General features: G+C 37.8%; 1 protein-coding gene across 1 annotated transcript in view; it reads left to right on the plus strand.

Moving 5' to 3' along the window:
• LOC127450172 (protein sidekick-1-like) overlaps positions 1-20,649 on the plus strand; it is a 539,544-nt gene that overhangs the window by 319,555 nt on the left and 199,340 nt on the right. Inside the window, exon 5 of the mRNA XM_051714029.1 lies at positions 19,851-19,984. Coding sequence (XP_051569989.1) covers positions 19,851-19,984 — 134 coding nt within the window. The remainder of the gene's footprint in view (positions 1-19,850; positions 19,985-20,649) is intronic.

Genomic DNA, 20,649 nt, shown 5'->3' on the forward strand with positions numbered 1-20,649 from the left:
ATTACTCAAAAACTACTATATTATGGTATCTAAACACTTTTACTATAATGCATCATTTACACACATACACATTCTTAACAAAATATTCACAAGGTTAGAACCTAACAATGAAAATAGAATTACACTTATAACAATTATTTAATAATAATATTCTAAAGATAATAAGTTAAGTGCTACTACATCAAAACTATTATGAAAAAAAAAAAAAAATTTTTTACCAAACCCTTGCATAGATGTGGCACAGGACTATTTGTTAAATTATATAATATTTACAGTGTTTTCTGAAGTTAAAATATTTCAGAATGTGCGATTGTGCCTTTAAATATTTATATATTTACACATTTATGCCACTTACTACATTACTACATTTTGTTACGTTTGTTTATATGCACTTACACGTTTGTTTATATGTACGATTTACACTGAGTTAACATTGATATGTACAACAAGCACGCAGCGCACATTAAATAGAGAGAAGTTAAACTGTGGTTTTCCCCTCATTCATGCAATGAATGATTAGAATTGTTTATTTTTTCCTTTTTTTTACCAACTGACTGTAAATTACAGAAATGATATTAAAAGAAAAAATGAAACGAAATTAAATGAAAATTAAGTGTGTGGGTCTCGTCTTTGGACACACAATCACGTAACGAAGCAAAAGGAAACTTTTACTTCTTTGTGTTTATTGACTTGCTTGTATGAATACTCATCGTTCTCAAATTAAAATCTACAAGCTCTCGAGTTTTACAACACTTCCAACAGGCGTGTTACTTGTATGTAGCCATGCTTTAAGAATGTTGTGAAAACAGCCTGTGGAAAAGTTTAACCAAAGTCAGAGCTGACATTGTTAAATGCAATGTCAATGCCATTTCATGACTCAACTAAAGTGATAGTGATAGCATGATCACGACACCTCAGGACCCACTGCAGCCAAATAAGTTCAGTTTCCATCAGAGTGCTCGCTCACACAACACGCTGTAAATGACGAGGCTGAATCCAGCTTCTTAATCTCCAGCTTGCTCCTTATTCATTAAAAGGATTGCAGTGCCTAAGTTCTCCTTCGCTACTACACAACTCAATCTCTGGCGAGTAAAATCTGAATATTTACTCACCAGTGGCTAATAACAGACATATTTTAGTCAAAGAGCATGAAATGTAGTCGTATTTGCAAGTGATTTACTCGCAATGTAGAGAGCTGCATTACTATTGGTTAGGTTAAAGTTAAAGTTTCAGGTTAGATAGGTACGTTTTACTCATTAAAATCTCCATATAATATTTACCTTAAAACCTTGTCTTATTATGACACCATTTCACTCGCTTTTGGCGCCCCCTGCTTGTCATTTCACTGGAACTGAAACTGCAGCGAAACGTATAATGTAACGTGTAAGGCACATCAATTCATTTTTGGAAAAATATTACCACGGTCACGTAATGGCCGTGAGACCAGGTTTTGTATGTCATAGATAATACCAAGTGTACAGAAGGTCATTTGTTGTTAGAAACTGTTGTTGTGGTGGTAGGTGAAAAAGCTGTGGATACCTACTTAGTTACACCTGTGGTTTTAACTTGTTAGGCTTCTGTTTACTTTCTGAACATATGTAATCAACCAGATGGTCACTGAAAAGAGTTTTTTTTTTTTTTTTTTTTTTAGGTTTGTGAATGTGTAGTTGGCCTTTCATAAAAAATAAATAAATAAATAAATAAAATAAAATTATTTCTTCCCCTTCCACAGCTGTTTCGCATGTTTGCATTCTTATGGCAATACTGTCCAGAAATGGGCTCTCTCTCTCTTATCAGCAGCAGAAAAGCAGTTGAGCTTGGCCACTTATGCTGCAGCCTATTTTATTGCAATTTTAATGGGTTTCAATGGGACCAGCACCAGATTGTTAGAGAGATTTTGCAGGGCACTGCCACCTCGGACTAATCCCAGGTTTGTCAGTGACCTGAGCCCAGCATGGTCCAAAACCCAGGCTAGATCACCCCAGCTTACAAGAACAGCTTAAAATTTCTTTACCGGTCCAGGCTGGTATGTTTTAGTTGTATAGTAGTATTCAACCAATTTGGGTTTTTCAATATGGCCAATGCTGATGACAATTCCTTGGAAGCAGGTTGGAATCTGCACAAGCAGAACTTCACAGGTTTCCATAGAACTGGAGAGGCCATCAGTCACAAAGTTCTACTCATCTTCCACCTCTGACATGTTCATTTATGCAATATTCTGGCAAAATTGATTATGCTTTCAGCTACCAGTAAGAGGGAAGTATTCTCAGCTCTGTGGAACACAGTTTACAATGTTTAAATTAATTCCATTAATTTAAGATTTCAACCCAAAATAAGTGCAGAGAAAGTGTAATATATTGTGTATCATATACAGTATAATATATACAGTTTTTATATCAATTGCCTTGATCAACACACAGAACTGAAGTGCTTGCACATTGCAACTGTTATTTTTTTAACTCTTATTTCGAACTGAGAACATTAATAAAGAGTACATTATGTATTTTCATTTTTTTACATTTATATAACTGCAAAGTGTGGACCGTGCACCTACGTTTTACACTCATCTTTACACTTGTGTACTTGATGAAGTGAAAAAGTGATTTGATTTAATAAAATGCAATTATAGCATATTTCCTATGCATAAAAATGTAGAAATGAAGATTTATTTTACTAAATCTTTACTAATTACTTTTTTTCTTCTTCTAAATTGATTCAAAAATATTTGAAATCTGAAAATTGCACACTCAAGTTCAGACTTCTGTTAGTCGGTCAAGCAGGCATTGTTATGTTCTGACAATCTCAAAATTGCCAAATATTGGACGATTAATCAGCCTTGCCAATATATTTTTCTATCACTACTTGAAAATTGTGCTGGTTTGATTTTGGTCTATATGGTGGGCCAGCATAACAACTGTATAGGCCAGTTCATCAGTAGAAGGACCAGTTACTTAGGACTAAAATTTAGCTGCGAAGCTTTGCTAGTAGTTAAGTTAGATAAAATGTCTACAATGATATTAGCACAACAGCATCCAGTGCTGGGAACCAGCATTCATTACACAACATACGCTAGTTACAAGCTCTGCTGGTCTTCTCAGCAGGGCCACATGTGCTTCATAATTGAAGCTATCACTTTTCGTTACCCGAAAACAGTCAGACAAGTTTGAGGTTTTGCATCTTTACACAAAGTGTAAGTGTCTGATATTAACAGAGACTAATGGGCTGGGTAGAACAGGACTAAAGTAGCCAAAGAGGCTCTTTAGAGGGATGGCCTTTTGTCTTTCCCTACATTAATGAAAGTCTTTGAGGGGTAGTTGAGTCGAGGTGGTATAATTATTGCAGAGGAATGGTAATTACTCAAAGTAAAGTGCTGACGAGCTTGACTGCGTGGCTTTGGAGAGATGTGTTATTTGAGCAAGAGAAAAGCTCTTATTCTCTCATCCTAAGTGGATTATTCCACTCTTTGAAACAAGGGGACAGTTAAAAACTAAGGACATATTTAAATCGATTTCAAGACAGATTCCGACAGTAACAGCAAACACGGGGAGACTAAAATAGGGAGAAAAATCAACAGGTTAACAAGACAGGGCAGGTGTGACTAATAAACTAATAATGGGCAAACAAGGAGGCGGGGTATGACGTAAGACAGATAGACACGTGGTGATACAGAAACAAAACAAAGCCATGTGCTCTCACAAGACAACAAAACACCCGAATGGCATGAGCACACATCGGCAAGACAATGAGGCAATATACGCCCATGCCAACCGACAAACAAGACAAGAGAATACGTAGCAACGCCAAACAAAGCGATGCCACTCATTCTAACACTACGCCACACAATGCACGCAACAGGTGACAAAAACAAGACAGGACACCTGTGCGAGAGTTCGGAAACACACACACCTGACACCTTAGACCGAAGTGACCAAACCTCAGCACAACATGAAGACAGCTCGCGACCCGGGTGCACAACTCGAGCGTGACGCGAGGCGCACCCGTGTTCGTGAGAGACAAACAAACTATTTATGCGAGTGCATGCTGCCAAATTGACATAAGCGCGATGCACCCACATCAATAACAGACAGACATGGAGCACGAGTGTCTGGATCCCAACACAGGATCCAGACACTGTGCTCCCGACACGAAACAAGACAGACCGAAGAGCGCACGGCAGGGAATACAACCAAAACCTCGCACCCATACAAAGACAGACAACGAAACACAAGACAGACATGGGACGATAATGCCACAGTCCTGTCAGACAAAAACCCAGACTGACAGAGTGACAGGACCATGACACTATGAAGCTCTATTTCTGCAAAATCAGGTGGTGCAAAGATATTATTTTCTAATTTGATATAACTGGGAAAAAGGGAATACTCCAAGATTGACGCAGTTATATTTTCTTAATGTGCCCTCTTTTGCATCACACTCATTTCAGAGTTCACGTTGTGTTTGTTTTTTTATTACTCTGTTCCAAAATCTTATCAAGTCTCACAGATGGAAAAGCAGTAGGTTAAATTATTATCGAGCAAATCATTTTAATCAGGCCTTGGAAGTCATCCATAATGAATTGCATGGAAAGTCTTTGAAATGTCAGATAACACTTGAAGCCCCAGATCAGACGGGTGCACACCATCCGGACCCACACATGCTGCTGGGTGACTTAAGGAGCAGGCTGGGACTGCCAGCAACCTGGTTGCCTGGTAACTTCATTAATTACCTTAATGAGAACAATGTGCATTGGGTGACTCAAAGGAAATGAGGATTAAAAACATATATTGTGTTACAGCATATAAATAAATACCAATATATACCAATACTAGTGAAATCTCATGCTTCTCTATACCAATTTTGCAGTTCACTGCAATACAACAATAATCAAATGTACAATAATCACAAAAGTTAAATGATCACTTTCTGTTCTTAATAATTTTGGTAATACTCTACAATATGTGCGCACCAATATTTTTATCACTGGACTTTACCATGGTGACAGCACTTATGATTCAGTAAGTACCACTGATACTGTAAGTATCGATACTGGTGTCAAGTAATTATTTGTAAAGCACATTTTAAAACAGTAGAATTTAAGCCAAACTGATGTACAACAGGAATAAATATTGCAAATATTAGCAAAACTAATTAGAACAAAAAAAAAAAAATGGAAAACACAGGGTAAATCAATGAATAAAGAAAAAATTTAAAATTCAAATATATTAGATAAAAGAGGAAAAACCAGAACCCAATAAAAGGCATGAGTTTTACAAAATTGCACTTTAAACTGAATCAAAAGCTGAAGAATGTTAACATCTCTCTGAGGAGATTTCAAAGCGACAATGAATCCCTAATATGAAAAGGGATTGTTACTTTTTACTAAATATTGGTCTTTTCAACACAATTTTTTTAAATTAAATGTATTTTCATTTTAACTTTGAACATCCATTTAGGCAAAACAGCGAAAGAACTGGCTGACATGGCTTAGGCTGCTAGAAACCACATATAGCACCCAAAGAAAGCAAAAGTGGCATCAACATTCTAGGGGGCAAGCACTCCAAAACCTTGTTCATCAAAGAGAATAGTGCAATACTGTCTTTTCTTGTGCCTTCACATTTTTGATGAGGCATGTCTCATCTCATTATTAAGTCACAGTGTTGTCTACGAACTCTGACACAACAAAGATGCCTCCCTGCTTTTGTACTACTCTTACTGTGACTGCATCCCAGAGCAAGCTGGCAGTCTCAGGACCCGAAGCCACGGATGTCCCGATCACAGCCTGCCCCTAAAATGTGGCTGAGGAGAGAGTTCTTTACTCCACATCGGAAACGGCAGATTGGATGAATAATTTGCCCATTCGCTGGGCATTTTTTTTATTTGTTTAGTTTGACTGACAGTAATATTCACTTCTGCCTTAAACATCGTTGCATAATGATCGGTAGGTAGGGTCATTTTCTTTCCATACAGCTATAAAGAAACTTTTACAACTGCTTTCTCTGTGAACTTGTAAACTTTGCCCACTAGTTTTTCCCTCAGTGTGAATTGAGTTAATCTCTTAGTGATTGAAGCTGTAATGGTGCTGTGCGGTTGCTACAGGCTCTAGAGCAGAACTATGGATGAGTTTCTGTTTTGGAGGTGGAGGGAGTGTTGGCATGTGAAGGTGCACGAGTGTAGGGCACTAAGCCCCCTACACTCGGTTATTTCTCAAAAATCTATCATATGCTATCAGAAGACTTAGAATATGTATTGATTGCCATTGTATTGAAAATACGGACCACGATATTCATTAACACATTTTCTTTTGTGTTCTGCATAAGAAAGAAACTAATACAGGTTTGCAAAGATATGATGGAATACTGAATACTGACATAATTTAGTTTTTAAGAGAGCTATTCTTTAAAGATAACTTAGGAATTATCTAATTCTACTGTTCTTTGCTGACGTCGATTAAACAAACAAAATGAACACTACAATTTTTTTGTAATTCCTTTGAGGATAGTATAATTTAAGGAGAGACAACCAAGGCTTTGAACTTGTTTAGTTAGTGGAAGGTGTCTTGAGAGCACCATCTTGGTGGTTATACATTGCCTAGCATCAACACTGACTAAACAAAAAAATTATAATAGTATATTTTCATAAAGAATGTCAATTTAACATTCATTTAGTGTAATTATTTATATGAAAAATAACACTTTAAAAATATGCCACAATTAATAAAAAAATGCAATGAATCATGCCCCTAACCTGTATGTAAATTCTGTAACAAGAAATGTTTATACCATCCGAGGATTTAAAGCAATTTGAGCTTGATGTACCACTTTGATGCAGTAGGGGGCAGTCAGCGCTCCAGCTGTACAGGCAACACGCCTCGTCAAACCAGTGAGCAGGCAGCACAACCTTCCACAGATGTGGTTTTGCACTCAATAGCTGGTTTTCCATCCAACTATTTTGATGCATAAGAAATCCTGAATGGGAACGCTCAATATGATCTCAAGAAAATTTGTTCAATCAACAAGGCGTTTCCATACGCAGAACTGCCCCTCACTGGATGTTTTTTGTTTCTGGCACCATTCGGAGTAAATTCTAGAGACTGTTGTGTGTGAAAATCCCAGGAGATCAGCAGTTACAGAAATACTCAAACCAGCTCATCTGGCACCAACAAACATCCATGCAATTATCTAATCAGCCAATCGTGTGGCAGCAGCGTAGTGCATAAAATCATGCAGATATGGGTCAGGAGATTCATTTAATCTTCACATCAACCATCAGAATGGGGAAAAAATTTTATCTTAGTGATTTGGAGTATGGCATGATTGTTGGTGCCAGATGGGCTGGTTTGAGTATTTCTGTAACTGCTGATCTCCTGGGATTTTCACACACAACAGTCTCTAGAATTTACTCCGAATGGTGCCAGAAGCAAAAAACATCCAGTGAGGGGCAGTTCTGCGGATGGAAACGCCTTTTTGATGAGAGAGGTCAACAGAGGATGGCCAGACTGGTTTGAACTGAAAAAGTTTACAATAACTTAGATAACCGCTCTGTACAATTGTGGTTAGAAGTATATAATCTCAGAATGCTAATCTGAGATGCTGGTTGGCACTGTTTTGGTGGCACGAGGGGGACCTACACAATATTAGACAGGTGGTTTTAATGTTGTGGCTGTATAAAAAAAAATATTGTATCAAAAATTATTGCTACTGTACATTAATCTACTTGTTACATGTTTTGTTTTTATATTGTTGATATGTGGTTATGTTTAGTGGTTGGGGTAGGGTTAAGGGATCTAAAATATCTATAAAACAGTACAAATTTACAAGTATATTTATAATCAGTTAGTGTATTCAAATATATTTGCAATGGATTTGTCAATACTGTACATTTCAAAAGCTGTAAAAACGTAAAAGAAATGATGTTTTAGATGCTTTAAAATGTCCATATTCTACTTTTTAGTGTCTATCCACATGTACAAACATGTACATTTAAATGTTACAAATATTAACTTACACATAGCTACGTATATTAATGAGCTCAGGCTGAAACACTTGATATGTGAATAAACTCATAGTTCACATAGAAATTTAATGCGCTAGGAAGAGATGGATTTTGTAGAGTTTCACATTAGTTAAAATGCGCATTAAGGTGATGGAAACAGTTTATTTGCATATTGATGACGTGTTTTGACCATTTGTGCATGTAAAGCACAATGGCATTATGCTCGTCGGTTTCTATGGGTGTGCGATTGCTTGACGTGACTGGCCCAACAAAAGATCAGACCTTGGCACACAATTCTTCCTACATAACCCTTGACATTCAGAAGTTTAAACTCACATCTAGTCATTTTGAGCACAGGCACTTGTAGGTATACAGTATATGGAGGTGCTGGTGTATATGCATAGCAGCCATTTCAGCCCTCATTATATGAGATATTACACTCATTCTTCTGTTTCTTCTGGCAGCATTTAATGAAACGATGTCCAACACCACAAATAACTGTCTCTGAAGAAACGGGCTCCATCATGACAAGTTGGGCTCCCTCAAGATAATGTGCATGACGTAGTGGATGGAAACTCGCAATGATTCATATTTTCTTTATTTGAATATTCAGAAATATGCATAAAAAATGCTTAACATTTTGGATGGAACCACAGCTAATGACAGTTAGACCGATCACAACAGAATACAGGGACCTCAAGAAACTTATATATATATATATATATTCAAACTACGTTTAACTTGACACAGCATTTATGACTAGAGGTGCTAAAAACTAATGAGAAGCATCCGTTTGACGCAAGAATGCAAAGACCAACAATTAGAAATAGAGCAGAGTGAAGTAGGTTAAAAGTAATATTATGTTCAATGATATGGAAATAAAACAAACAATACTTTAACTTTTAAAGGCACGTTTTGTATTGTCTAAATGCTTTACTTGTCTGTTGACACAAATTATGTCATGTATTTGACTTATTTAAATTAGAATATTTATTAGGGCTATATAAAATTTATAATGATTTTAATTTTTCTAAATTAGCTTTATTTGGGGGCCTTTCTCAAAATATTGGGATGCGATTAATTAATCGGCACATCATGTAATTAATTTGATTTAAAATTGTAATTGATTGATGGCCCTAATTTTCATATATTTTAAGTTTGTTATTGTAGGCTGTTAGAGGGTGGGGGTGGCAAGGGGCCCATACAGGTGCCAGTAAGATCCTAGCCACTGGTGCCACTCTATTGATTGTCTTTGTGTGGAAAGGAGCAATGCTTCTGTTTAAATTTAAATCTATTTACAGAGGTCCATGGACCAGTGCAACTCTTACATTTACCATTCCCCAAGTTCTCTTGAAAGTTCCAGTAAACTTCATCTGTTGTGCCCTTACTTGGGTTTCCTCTAACTGTATTTGTTTATTTCTTTTTTCACACTCCATCTCAAGGTAGCATATGGTCTTTCTACTGTTAAAACCCCACTGTATGGCAGGGCTCTATTGTATTAGTAGAATAGTGAGGAAGAAAGAGAATAAAAGGAAGAGAAGGCCCACATGGGTGCAGGAGTGTTTATTTATCTCTCATAGTTATACGCCCCCCAGCCTCTCCACTGAGGTGTTTGGTAACCCTCACCCTTAGCAATGTAACTAATGAAAAAAATGGCTGTTTTTGATCCAGTAAAGGAGGCTATTTATTTCATTTTTATGGGGGTGGAATAAAAAGAATATGCATTAAAAGTTGGCTTTCTGGAGATAGTTTAATCCCAAGAATTATGTGGTCTACTGCATTTGGCACAGGGAGACGCATAGAAAACCCATTTGAAGTAACATGAAAGTTGTATATACGGATGCAATGCATTCATTCGCTTTGTTGAACAACATTTTAAGCAGAAATTTTTAGATGCCCAGTTGAAGTTTCGGTGAGAGCTTTACCCTGTAACTTTACCACAGTCCTCAATATTTAAAGTGAGAAACTATATCTAGTTTGGATGCCTTATCACCATTCTCTCAACTTCACAGCAATATCCCTTCAGACCCATTTATATTTGACTGCCTATATTGATGTGAACCTGAATACTAGGTTGTGAAAACCATAACAAGGTTGTGGCTCCCCTCTTCCATCCCAACACTCACAAATAGTTTTTAGAATGCAAAATTAAAGGTATTTATTTGACATTAAATGAGAAAGGAGGCAAAAAGGCTTCAGGAGAAGGCAAAGGCCAAAATAACAAGTTCACCAGTTCCTAAAAGGGGAGTGAACTAACTTCCCAAGAAAAGAAATGGAAATAAACAAACATACTTCAACTCCCTTTCTACCCAAAAATAAGATAAACAAAATGGCACCCACCTCCCTACAAATGCTCCCAAAGTAATCAGTCCAAGGCACATTTGACTAAGGACAATACCTTTCAACAACAGTTCACTCAATAGACTCAAGTACCATACAACAAATTCTCAACAGAGTATAACAACACATCTGAGACAGGGAATGAAGCTTTCCAGCAGTATTTATCCTCCAGCAGCTCACAGCCAGACCAATCAGGAGAACTCCTCGTTAGTGCTCTCACCTGGTAGTGATTAGAATGAGAGGGAGAACAAGAGAGAGAGAGAGGAGAAAAGCCAGGGGAAAAACAGACATGTCACACTAGACATTCCCACCCCAAAATACATAACCAAAACAGAAACAACGTTACACCATATTGAATATGTCTTACGATGTAACATAACAAACGTGGAGATGTTTGAACGCACCTGCTTTGCCCTAACACAAACTTGTTAGATGTTAATGCATAATTAAGAGTTAGTTTATTATACTGGCCATGGGAATGGCAGCTTTTACTTAGACATAATGAACAGTTCTGCTTCTGCAAGTTGGAAAATTGGCCCTGGATTAACTAGCATTGATGTGCAGAGAAGCATTTAGTGCAAACAAGGCAATTTTCTTCCATGAAACACAAGCATATTTGTGTAAAACAGTGTTTAAAGAGCCTTAACAGATTTTGCAGGCCTTTGTGTATTTAAGCCAAAAGCATTTAGTAACAACTTTTGCATCTCAAACAGTCTTTCCCATGGCTCTTTGAACATGCTGGTTCAGAAATACCTCCCAATGACCTACACTAAATTTGGCTTCACACAGAGGTTTTGGTGCAGACTTGGGTTTAATTGACCATAAAGTTGCATTTGAAATGTATATTTATTTATTTATATAATTTCCCAATGGCGTGAGAAGACACTTAAATAATATAAGATATTCTCTATAAACAATTCTTAATATTTAATTATGCTTCTCAGGTAAATTGATCTTGTTTAATGGGTGTTTAGATAATTTTACACTAAAACAAGACAAAGATTAAGAAATAATTTTAAGCAGCAGCATCTATTCACATGCAACATGTAGGTTTCAGTGTGTATAATCTTCTTTCTCGTACCATTAAACGCGGCATAACCACATGTCTGGATGACAATATGCATATGGTAATTGTATGTACACTGGCGGCCAAAAGTTTGGAATAATGTACAGACTTTTATTCAACAAAGTGGCATTCATCTGATAACAAAGTATAGTCAGGACATTACTGATGTAAAAAACAGCATCATCACTATTTGAAAAATATCTGATCAAATCTAGACAGGCCCCATTTCCAGCAGCCATCACTCCAACACCTTATCCTTGAGTAATCATGCTAAATTGCTAATTTGGTACTAGAAAATCACATGCCATTATATCAAACACAGCTGAAAGCTATTTGGTTCAATAAATGAAGCTTAACATTGTCTTTGTGTTTGTTTTTGAGTTGTCAGTCTATTTCATACTGTGACATGTCTTAAGGTCAATATTAGGTCAAAAATGGCAAAAAAGAAACCGCTTTCTCTAGAAACTCGTCAGTCAATCATTGTTTTGAGGAATGAAGGCTGTACAATGCTTGAAATTGCCAAACAACTGAAGATTTCATACAAATTGTACACTACAGTGTTCAAAGATAAAGGACAACTGGCTCTAACAAGGACAGAAAGAGATGTGGAAGGCCAGATGTACAACTAAACAAGAGGATAAGTACATCAGAGTCTCTAGTTTGAGAAATAGACGCCTCACATGTCCTCAGCTGACAGCTTCATTGAATTCTACCTGCTCAACACCAGTTTCATGTACAACAGTAAAGAGAAGACTTGGGTGTAGGCCTTATGGGAAGAATTGCAAAGAAAAAGCCAATTTTGAAACAGAAAAACAAAAAGAAAAGGTTAGAGTGGGCAAAAAAACAGACATTGGACAACAGATAATTGGAAAAGATTGTTATGGATCTTAACCCCATTGAGCATTTATGGGATCAGTTAGACTGAAAGGTGTGTGAGAAGTGCCCGACAAGACAGCCACATCTATGGCAAGTGCTACAGGAAGCGTGGGGTGAAATGTCACCTGAGTATCTGGACAAACTGACAGCTAGAATGTTAAGGATCTGCAAAGCTGTCATTGCTGCACGTGGAGGATTTTTTGGTGAGAACTGTTTGAAGTAGTTTAAGAAGTTCTGAACATTTTTGTTTTCTTTTTTTTTTTTTTTTTTTTTTGTAATAGTAATTTTTCAAGTTATTAATGTCCTGACTATACATAGCGATCAGTTGAATGCTACATTGGAGAATACAAGTACCAATTTCTTTCCATAAGAGCAAAATCTGTACATTATTCGAAACCTTTGGCCGCCAGTGTAAATCTGAAAACTTTTGTGCACACTATTAGGATGAAATCTATTCCAAGTTTTATACCTGAGGTCCCTGGTCTTATCTCTTTTCCCATCTCCATTTTTCTTTGACTCATCTTTTTTTGCCTCATCTCCATTACACTCTCTTCTCTCCTTGTCTCACCTTGTTTCTTCTCATCTCATCTCCATTCTTCTCTTCTCGTTTTGTCTCTGCTCATTTCCATTTTTCTCTTATCCTCTTTACTCCCGTTGTCCTATGTTCTTGTCACGTCTTTTCTTCTTTTTCTCCTTGCACCTCTTCTCGTTTTATCACTGCTTGTATTGTCTCTGCTTGTTTCCATTCTTTTCCTTTACTGTCCTTGTCTCATCTTTTTGTCTCTTCTCTTCTAATTTTTCTCCTCTCACCTCTTTTCCTTGCCTCATCTTTTCTCCATTCATCTTGTCTCATCTTTTGTCATCTCATCTTCATTACTCTTTCTTCTCATCTTCTCTTTTCACCTCTTCTGTCTCAACTCCACATTTTTTGTCTCTTCTCTCCTTGTCCCCTTTTCTCTTCTTGTCTCCATTCTTCATTTCATCTTGTTTTATCTGGTTTTGTCTTGTCTCTTCGATTCTTATCTGTGACACAATCCCAGTAATAATATTTAATGGCAGTTTAGTCCAGATGTTTGCTTTCAGAAGAATCCTTTCTATAATTTTACACTAAACACCTTCTAAGAGGATTAGTAGGCTGCAGAATGCATACTCAAAGAGGGAAACAGACAGACTGTTCTGTTCTGTGTGAGGTCAGGTTGAAGGGACACGGAGATTTGTGGATGCTCTCACTTTTAGTTTGGGCTAAACACATAGGGTGGTCTGGGCTTTTGGTTCAGCAGCTTTCAGAGAGCCTATGCTTTGTGATGTATGTTTTTGTGAGACATTTGTTTTGCCACACACAACACAGCATGACAGGGGAAATGGCTAGACCAATGCCCACAGACCACCTTAGGCATCTGAGCTTCCAACAAGAAAAATGCCATGACCTGATTTCATTCACTTTTAGCATTTATTTGTGTGATCCTGAGGAAAAAGCAGACACAGTATCACTCTCTATGGACACCTTTATGCCCTCTGAAGGTATGCCCCTTAGTTCTTTTACTGCTTCATAGTCTCACGTAAACAGACACTTATACTGTCTTGTTTTTTACTGCAGATCTCTTCTCATCTGGTCTCTTCTTGCCTCATCCCATCTCTGTTGTTCTCTTCTTGTCTTTTTTTGTCTCTTCTCGTCTCTTCTCATCTTGTCTCATATTGTTTCTTCACATATCATCTCATCTCATCTCTTCTTTTCTTTATAGTCTAAGATAAACAGACACTTAATCTGTCTTTTTTTTTTTTTTTTTTTTTTTACTGAAGACCCACGGTATATTTCCTGACCAAATAGTTTCCCTCCATTGTTACTTAAAGATAGATTTTGATCTGTTCTTTTGCGGCATGACTTTGAGGCAAACTCAGTGAGCACTACATATTCCATGATTCAGACATAATTCTGGGTCACACCACCTCAGGGCAGCAAGGCTTCTGTCTCTCTGTCTGCTCCCAAGGCGTCAATGCGGTAAGCTATTCTGTCCTCAGATGTGGGTGGGAGAAACTTTTCAGAGGCCCGAGAGCATCATAAATCAAAATGTAACGACAGTCAGATGCACACAGCTGGGCTCCCAGGAACTAGGAGCACAATATGAGTTGCTGACATTTTAATTACTTTGTCATACATCTCAGACTGGGAAGCCTATTTTGAGGGTGTAATTTATGGCAGTAAATGAAAACAAATCGGCTTTCTGAAAACCGGTTCTTGCCATGTTGATTAATGTATTATCTCTCTAGTGGTCTGTCCAGTGCCCGAGAGAATTAGGTTCTGGACACTACCGACGTGCACATGCTTCTTAGGCTTTATAACATGAATGGCTCCTCTGACTGTAATGAATTGCATACAGACACGTCCCACCGACGCAGCAGGTAAACAATATTCAGAAAACTCTCCAGAGTAATTCATCTTCAATTATGCCATTGTTTTATTTTTCTTCCAAAAAAGCAATTTTTTCCTACTGTTTTCAAAAGAGAAAAGATAAAAAAAGTGTTTTGACATTATTGTCAAAGCGTATCTCAGTAAATAGATCTTTAGATTTGTTTCCCTCATATTGGAAATAGCTGGCTGCTTAAACAAATTTGGCATGATTCGTATTGGTGCTTTCGCCTGGCGGGTGCACAGCCTTTTCAACAAATCGAAATGGCCATCCTCTTTGAATATTTAGATTACCTGCGCTTCCCAGCACCTTTCCTAAGTGGATTAACATTTCACGTGGCTCCAAACCTGCATTTTTAATAAGTTGTGGGCTGATATCAAAAAGTCCTGGGGGATCAGAAACAAGCCGTCCCATTATCTTTCCCACTGTGCTTTGTTTACCAAAGCACAAGCAGGGGCCATTCATCTATACAATTGTAATGGAATCCAAATTAGCTAAACTAATCTTAAAATCGCTTTATACACAGGTCGCATCGATTCCGTTCGCAGCATAAACCAGGTAAACGCTCAGCCTCTGCCTTTCGCATTTTACAAACCTCCACCGACAGCTTTACACAGTGTTGCGGGATCACACGCACCGCTATTAGGCCCTTAAATCATCATGAAGGTGAGCTGTTTATGTACACATCAGTGCGGAGGCTCTGATGCTTGCCAAGCCATTTCAGCCTATGCATATTTAATAATTAAAAGTCCATCAAGGCGGGCTGCTCTGACCTTTCAAAGCTGCCGCTGACATCTGTGAAGGGTGCCTTTATTTCCCAGATGCAGACCAGCTCGGAACTGCAGCCAGGTGTCAGGGTGCAGACAGCGATGTAATGCATCCTCATCAGTGGCCACCGAACCTCCCATGCACCAACCCACCTCATCCAAGCATCTGCAGACTTTTGATGGATCTCTTTATGTTAATCTCCACTTAATAATGGAATGGCAAAAGGAGCTCTAAACAGAACTGAAGCTCTGTCTAATTACACGTCGATATTGTTTGCCTCTGAAGTGCAGACAGCCCTGTTGTTCCTACTAGTATGTGCCCGAAGCTGAATACCATTTTTGGAAAGGCACGAAGAATTACTTCAAAGTGAATAACGGATTCATCCGAATAATAGAAAAAATATTAGTTTGACTGATTATCCAAGAAACACAAGGATAAAGCAACATTTTAAATAAACATATCCAAAATTACAACCAAATGATGTGTCTGTGAAGTCAATATTAGCCTAGTAAAGTGTAAACCTCATGAATGAAAATGCTCACGTGTGGGTGTAATTTCAAATCGGATGGCAGCGACCTCGACTACGTTTGTGATCTCCATTTATTGTGCGCATCTGCAGCTTGTCAAGAGTAACATTAATTAAGATACTACATCATATATTTTCCACAAAAAAATGTCTGTTAATGTATTGCACAAGTCACACGTAATGATTCCCATGTATTCATTTATAAACAAACCTGTAAAGATTCCTGAGACTTATCGAACTTTCACCTTTTTGTAGGTTATATTGATTTACACTAATTTCTTTTAATTTCTTTGTTTTTATTTAATATTCAAAATGCAAAATGTGGGCTTGACATTTCACAATTGCTTGGCATCTCCTGCCTCCAGAATAACATTGTTATACATGCACAGATATAAAGGAAAATTCTGCTTCAGCAGTTATTAATGTCAGAAATATGAAGAGAAACCCCAGTTAACAACAAATTCCACAGTTAATGTAGCCTACATATTCAGCTTCATCTGGTAAGAAAAAAAAGAATAAAATAATAATTTTATTGAATAATAATAGCATAATAATAATAATAATTTATATATATTTTTATTATTATTATTATTATTATTATAATTTTATTTTTTATTTTTTTATTATTAGGTTATTATTATGGATAGGCATATACAAGGCATATTTTATTTATAGAAATTATAAATGTAATGGTTGCATTTAAAATGGGTGTTTTATTTCGTTTTGACCCACTTCCCATCCCACACCCGGATCTGTCCGAAAAACAGATACAGATAATTTTGCGATAGTAATAGATACAAATACAGATAATAGCTTCGCTGCACACCCCTAGTTCCTACTAAGGTTTTTTTTTTTTTTTTAACAGGTAGTCCTGACTCAAAATTCTGATTGGATGAGCTGCCTATAAAGACACTACACAAACTGTGAACCAATTGGTATGCATAGTGAAAGCATACTGCGACAGCAGGTTCTTGACAATTTCATAGATTTTAATATGGTTAGGATTGTGAACTTTAGTATTGATTGTGAACATAATAAATGTAACAGTTTATTGAACATTAGTTCCTTTTATCAGATTGCTCTTACTGCCATTTTATGTAGAACAAGAAAAAAAAAACTTAAACCAGCCTAAGATTTTGCTGGTCTTAGCTGGTATAAGTAAGTCTAGCTGGTCTCAAAAGCCTAAAACCCCTCAAAAACCAGCAAAGCAAACCAGCCTGACCAGCAAACTAGTTTTAAACAGGGAAAGCAATAAACTACTCAAGTATGTGCATTAACATGATTTTAATCACCATACAGTGGTAAATCATCAATCGTCTCTCATTGCTTATAGCTTTATTTGTTTATTTGAAAATATCTCAGCAACTTGAGACTTTTTTGTAGAGATCTGTCTTGGAAATCGGTAATGACTGTGGCACTTGTACTCATGTAGGAAGATGCTACAGGTCCCACCAAGCTGAAAAACTAATCATAAGTTTCAAAGCATCTCCAAGTCGTGCTATGCCTCTCAAGGGCTTCCTGTGGGCTGGTCACGCCTGAGCAGAAAATCTCTTAGACAGCAGTGATGTGTAATTGAGGATGTCATCAATTAATCAAAAAACGAGGGTGGAGAGATGCTATGCATGAGGAGTAGGAGTTGGGGCTGGAGATATGCAATCCGTTGTTGCTTTCATGTGCTGAAATAAAGGGAAAACAATTCCATTCAACCTACGTGGAGTAGTGGATTATCAAAGCACCTCGTTCTCTGTTTCACATCGGCAGTTTGAGATGGTAATTTGGTCTTCAAGAATCATAGGGAGACTGGCACCAGAATAAATTGATAATAATACACATCTGCATCTGAGTGTCTTTCCTGCAATCTTTAGTTTGAATGATGGAGTGTGGCATGTTCTGATTAATCATTAGAGCAATACTAGATGCTTTGTCATCAGCCTATGAGTGTTTGAAACAGATAGCCCTAAATGCTGTTTTAAGGTAAAGTTCACCCAAAAATTTAATTCTGGCATAGTTTGCTGACCTTGATGTAATTTCAAACCCATTTGACTTTCTGTCTGCCATGAAAATAAAAGGTGAATTTTTTTAAGAATATCCTGGCCGGGCCTGGGTAGCTCAGCGTGTAAAGATACTGACTACCACCCCTGGAGTCACAAGTTTGAATCCAGGGCATGCTGAGTGACTCCAGCCAGGTCTCTTAAGCAAACAAATTGGCCCGGTTGCTAGGGAGGGTAGAGTCACATGGGGTAACCTCCTCGTTATCGCTATAATGTGGTTCGCTCTTGGTGGGGCGCGTGGTGAGTTGTGCGTGGATGCCGCAGAGAATAGCATGGGCCTCCACACGCACTACGTCTCCGCGGTAATGCGCTCAGCAAGCCACATGATAAGATTGACGTCTAAGACGTGGAGGCAACTGAGATTCGTCCTCCTCCACCCGGATTGAGGCAAGTCACTACGCCACCACGAGCGCACTTTGGACTGAGAGAGCGCATTGGGATTTGGACATTCCAAATTGATCCCTCATGCCATCCCAGATGTATATGACTTTCTTTTTTCTGCAGAATATCTCAGCTCTGTAGGTCCATTTAATGCAAATGAATGGTGACTAGAACTTTGAAGGTCTAAAAAGCACATAAAAGCAGCATAAAAGTAATTCATAAGACTCCAGTCTGAAGTGATATGATAAGTGTGGGTGAGAAACAGATCAATATTTAAGTCATTTTTTACTATAAATCTCCAATTTCACTTTCACTTCTTTTGTTTTCACCATTTCACATTCTTCAGGCATATTGCCACCTACTGGGCAGGGAGGAGAATTTATAGCTATAAAAGGACTTAAATATTGGTCTGTTTCTCACCCACACCTATCATATCGCTTTTGAAGATTTGGATTTAACTGGAGTCATATGGATTACTTTTATGCTGCCTTTATGTAATTTTTGGACTTTCAAAGTTCTGGCCACCATTCACTTGCTTTGTGTGAAGATATTCTTCTAAAAATTTTCATTTGTGTTGACCAGAAGAAAGAAAGTCACACACATCTGGGATGGCATGAGGGTGAGTAAATGATGAGAAAATTTTCATTTTGGGGTGAACTGTCCCTTTAACGAAAGCATTTCTGTTAACTGAAATAAAAAATATTTGGAATAGCTTTTTTTTTTTTTTTTTTTTTTTTTATGACCCTAAACTAACTAAAATAAAAAAGACCAATCCAGTTGAGCTAGGGCAGATGTCAAGATTTTTACCAGTAATGACGAATCAAGCATACAGGCCATAATGACTATTTTTTGATACTTCTTTTGGTAAATGTTTTTTGGGGGGGGGTGGGTTCCTTTTGGAACTTGACAGTTCCAGTCTGTACTTTCCTTATATGGAAAAGATTGGCCAGAATTTTCCTCAGAAATTCCAATTTTGTGTTACACAGAAGATAGTCAAACAGGTTTGGAACCATATGAGGGGGCAGTACACAATGACAGCATTTTAATTTAGGGTGAACTATTAATTTAACCACTTCAGCATTAACAATCAGCTCCCTCTCACTTAGACACTAGCCTGTAGGTTTATTCCCACCCACAGCTGTATTTCTGTCTGTAATTAACCTTACTGCTCATTGATTCTCTGCTTGTATGAGAATAAGGGTTCAGGTGCATTGAAAACACTCAGGGCCTCATGAAAATCCTCCACACTAAATGCCCTCCAGTCAAACCCAGGGTGCAATGAGTTCAGCAAAGATAGTTTTATGGAACCCAATACACATCAGTTAAGCACTAATTAAAATGCTGTCACTCTATTCCACTAGCGAAATGTGTTACGGTACCAGACTAATTGTCGATTATGGATTAACAAAGCTGTATTTCATTTGCTTTGTTACTCTCCACAGAGCCATTACATTGGAGAACCAGCTCGTGGTGCTTGCCATTGCAGCAGTGGACGCCGGGAGGTACTATGTCCAAGCTGTTAATGAGAAGAATGGAGAAAACAAGACAAGCCCATCCATTTACCTGAATGTGGCAGGTTAGTAGAGGGGGGATGAATCTCACTGTATCATTTATATTAACCTGCAGGTAATGTCTCATGGTGCACAACTGATACTGTCCAGACAGAACTATCGACCATACAGGGGAATTGTACCCCTTGGTTTGTCAGCTCCCTCTTTTGACGACTTTTTCCACCACACTTTAAAGATGAAGTATGTAATATCTGCTTGACTAGTGTTACCAAACGGTATTGCAAAAATGTACGAACAGGTTTCCCAGAAACTTCCCACATCTGGTCGACAAACAGATGGTTCCACCCCAAACTTGAGCCAGTTAAGCTGTATTGGGCTGGTTGGGATGCTCAAACAAACAGAGCAATGTTTTGATAGCTCCAACCAATGTTTTGATAGCAATCAACCAATGAACGGCTTTCTTATATTTGACTCGGTAGATTAGCTGGGATAGGATAAATCACTTTAATGGCTGAAAAAATGACTTTATTAATTACTTGTGAGTCTGAGGCATGCAGATGTGTGAGGACACCCATTCCCTGAAGGGTCCGTGTGTAATGCAGTGCATTTATCAGTGAGGAAGGACATTCCCAGAATGACCGAGGATAAAGAAGCTATTCATTCTAGTGACACACTTCTAGCTAGCTGGACATGTTTTGGTTTCTTTTGCTGTCGCTGCTTTGGCAGGTGC

Source organism: Myxocyprinus asiaticus, chromosome 13, assembly GCF_019703515.2.
Source record: "Myxocyprinus asiaticus isolate MX2 ecotype Aquarium Trade chromosome 13, UBuf_Myxa_2, whole genome shotgun sequence".
Taxonomy (NCBI): Eukaryota; Metazoa; Chordata; class Actinopteri; order Cypriniformes; family Catostomidae; genus Myxocyprinus; species Myxocyprinus asiaticus.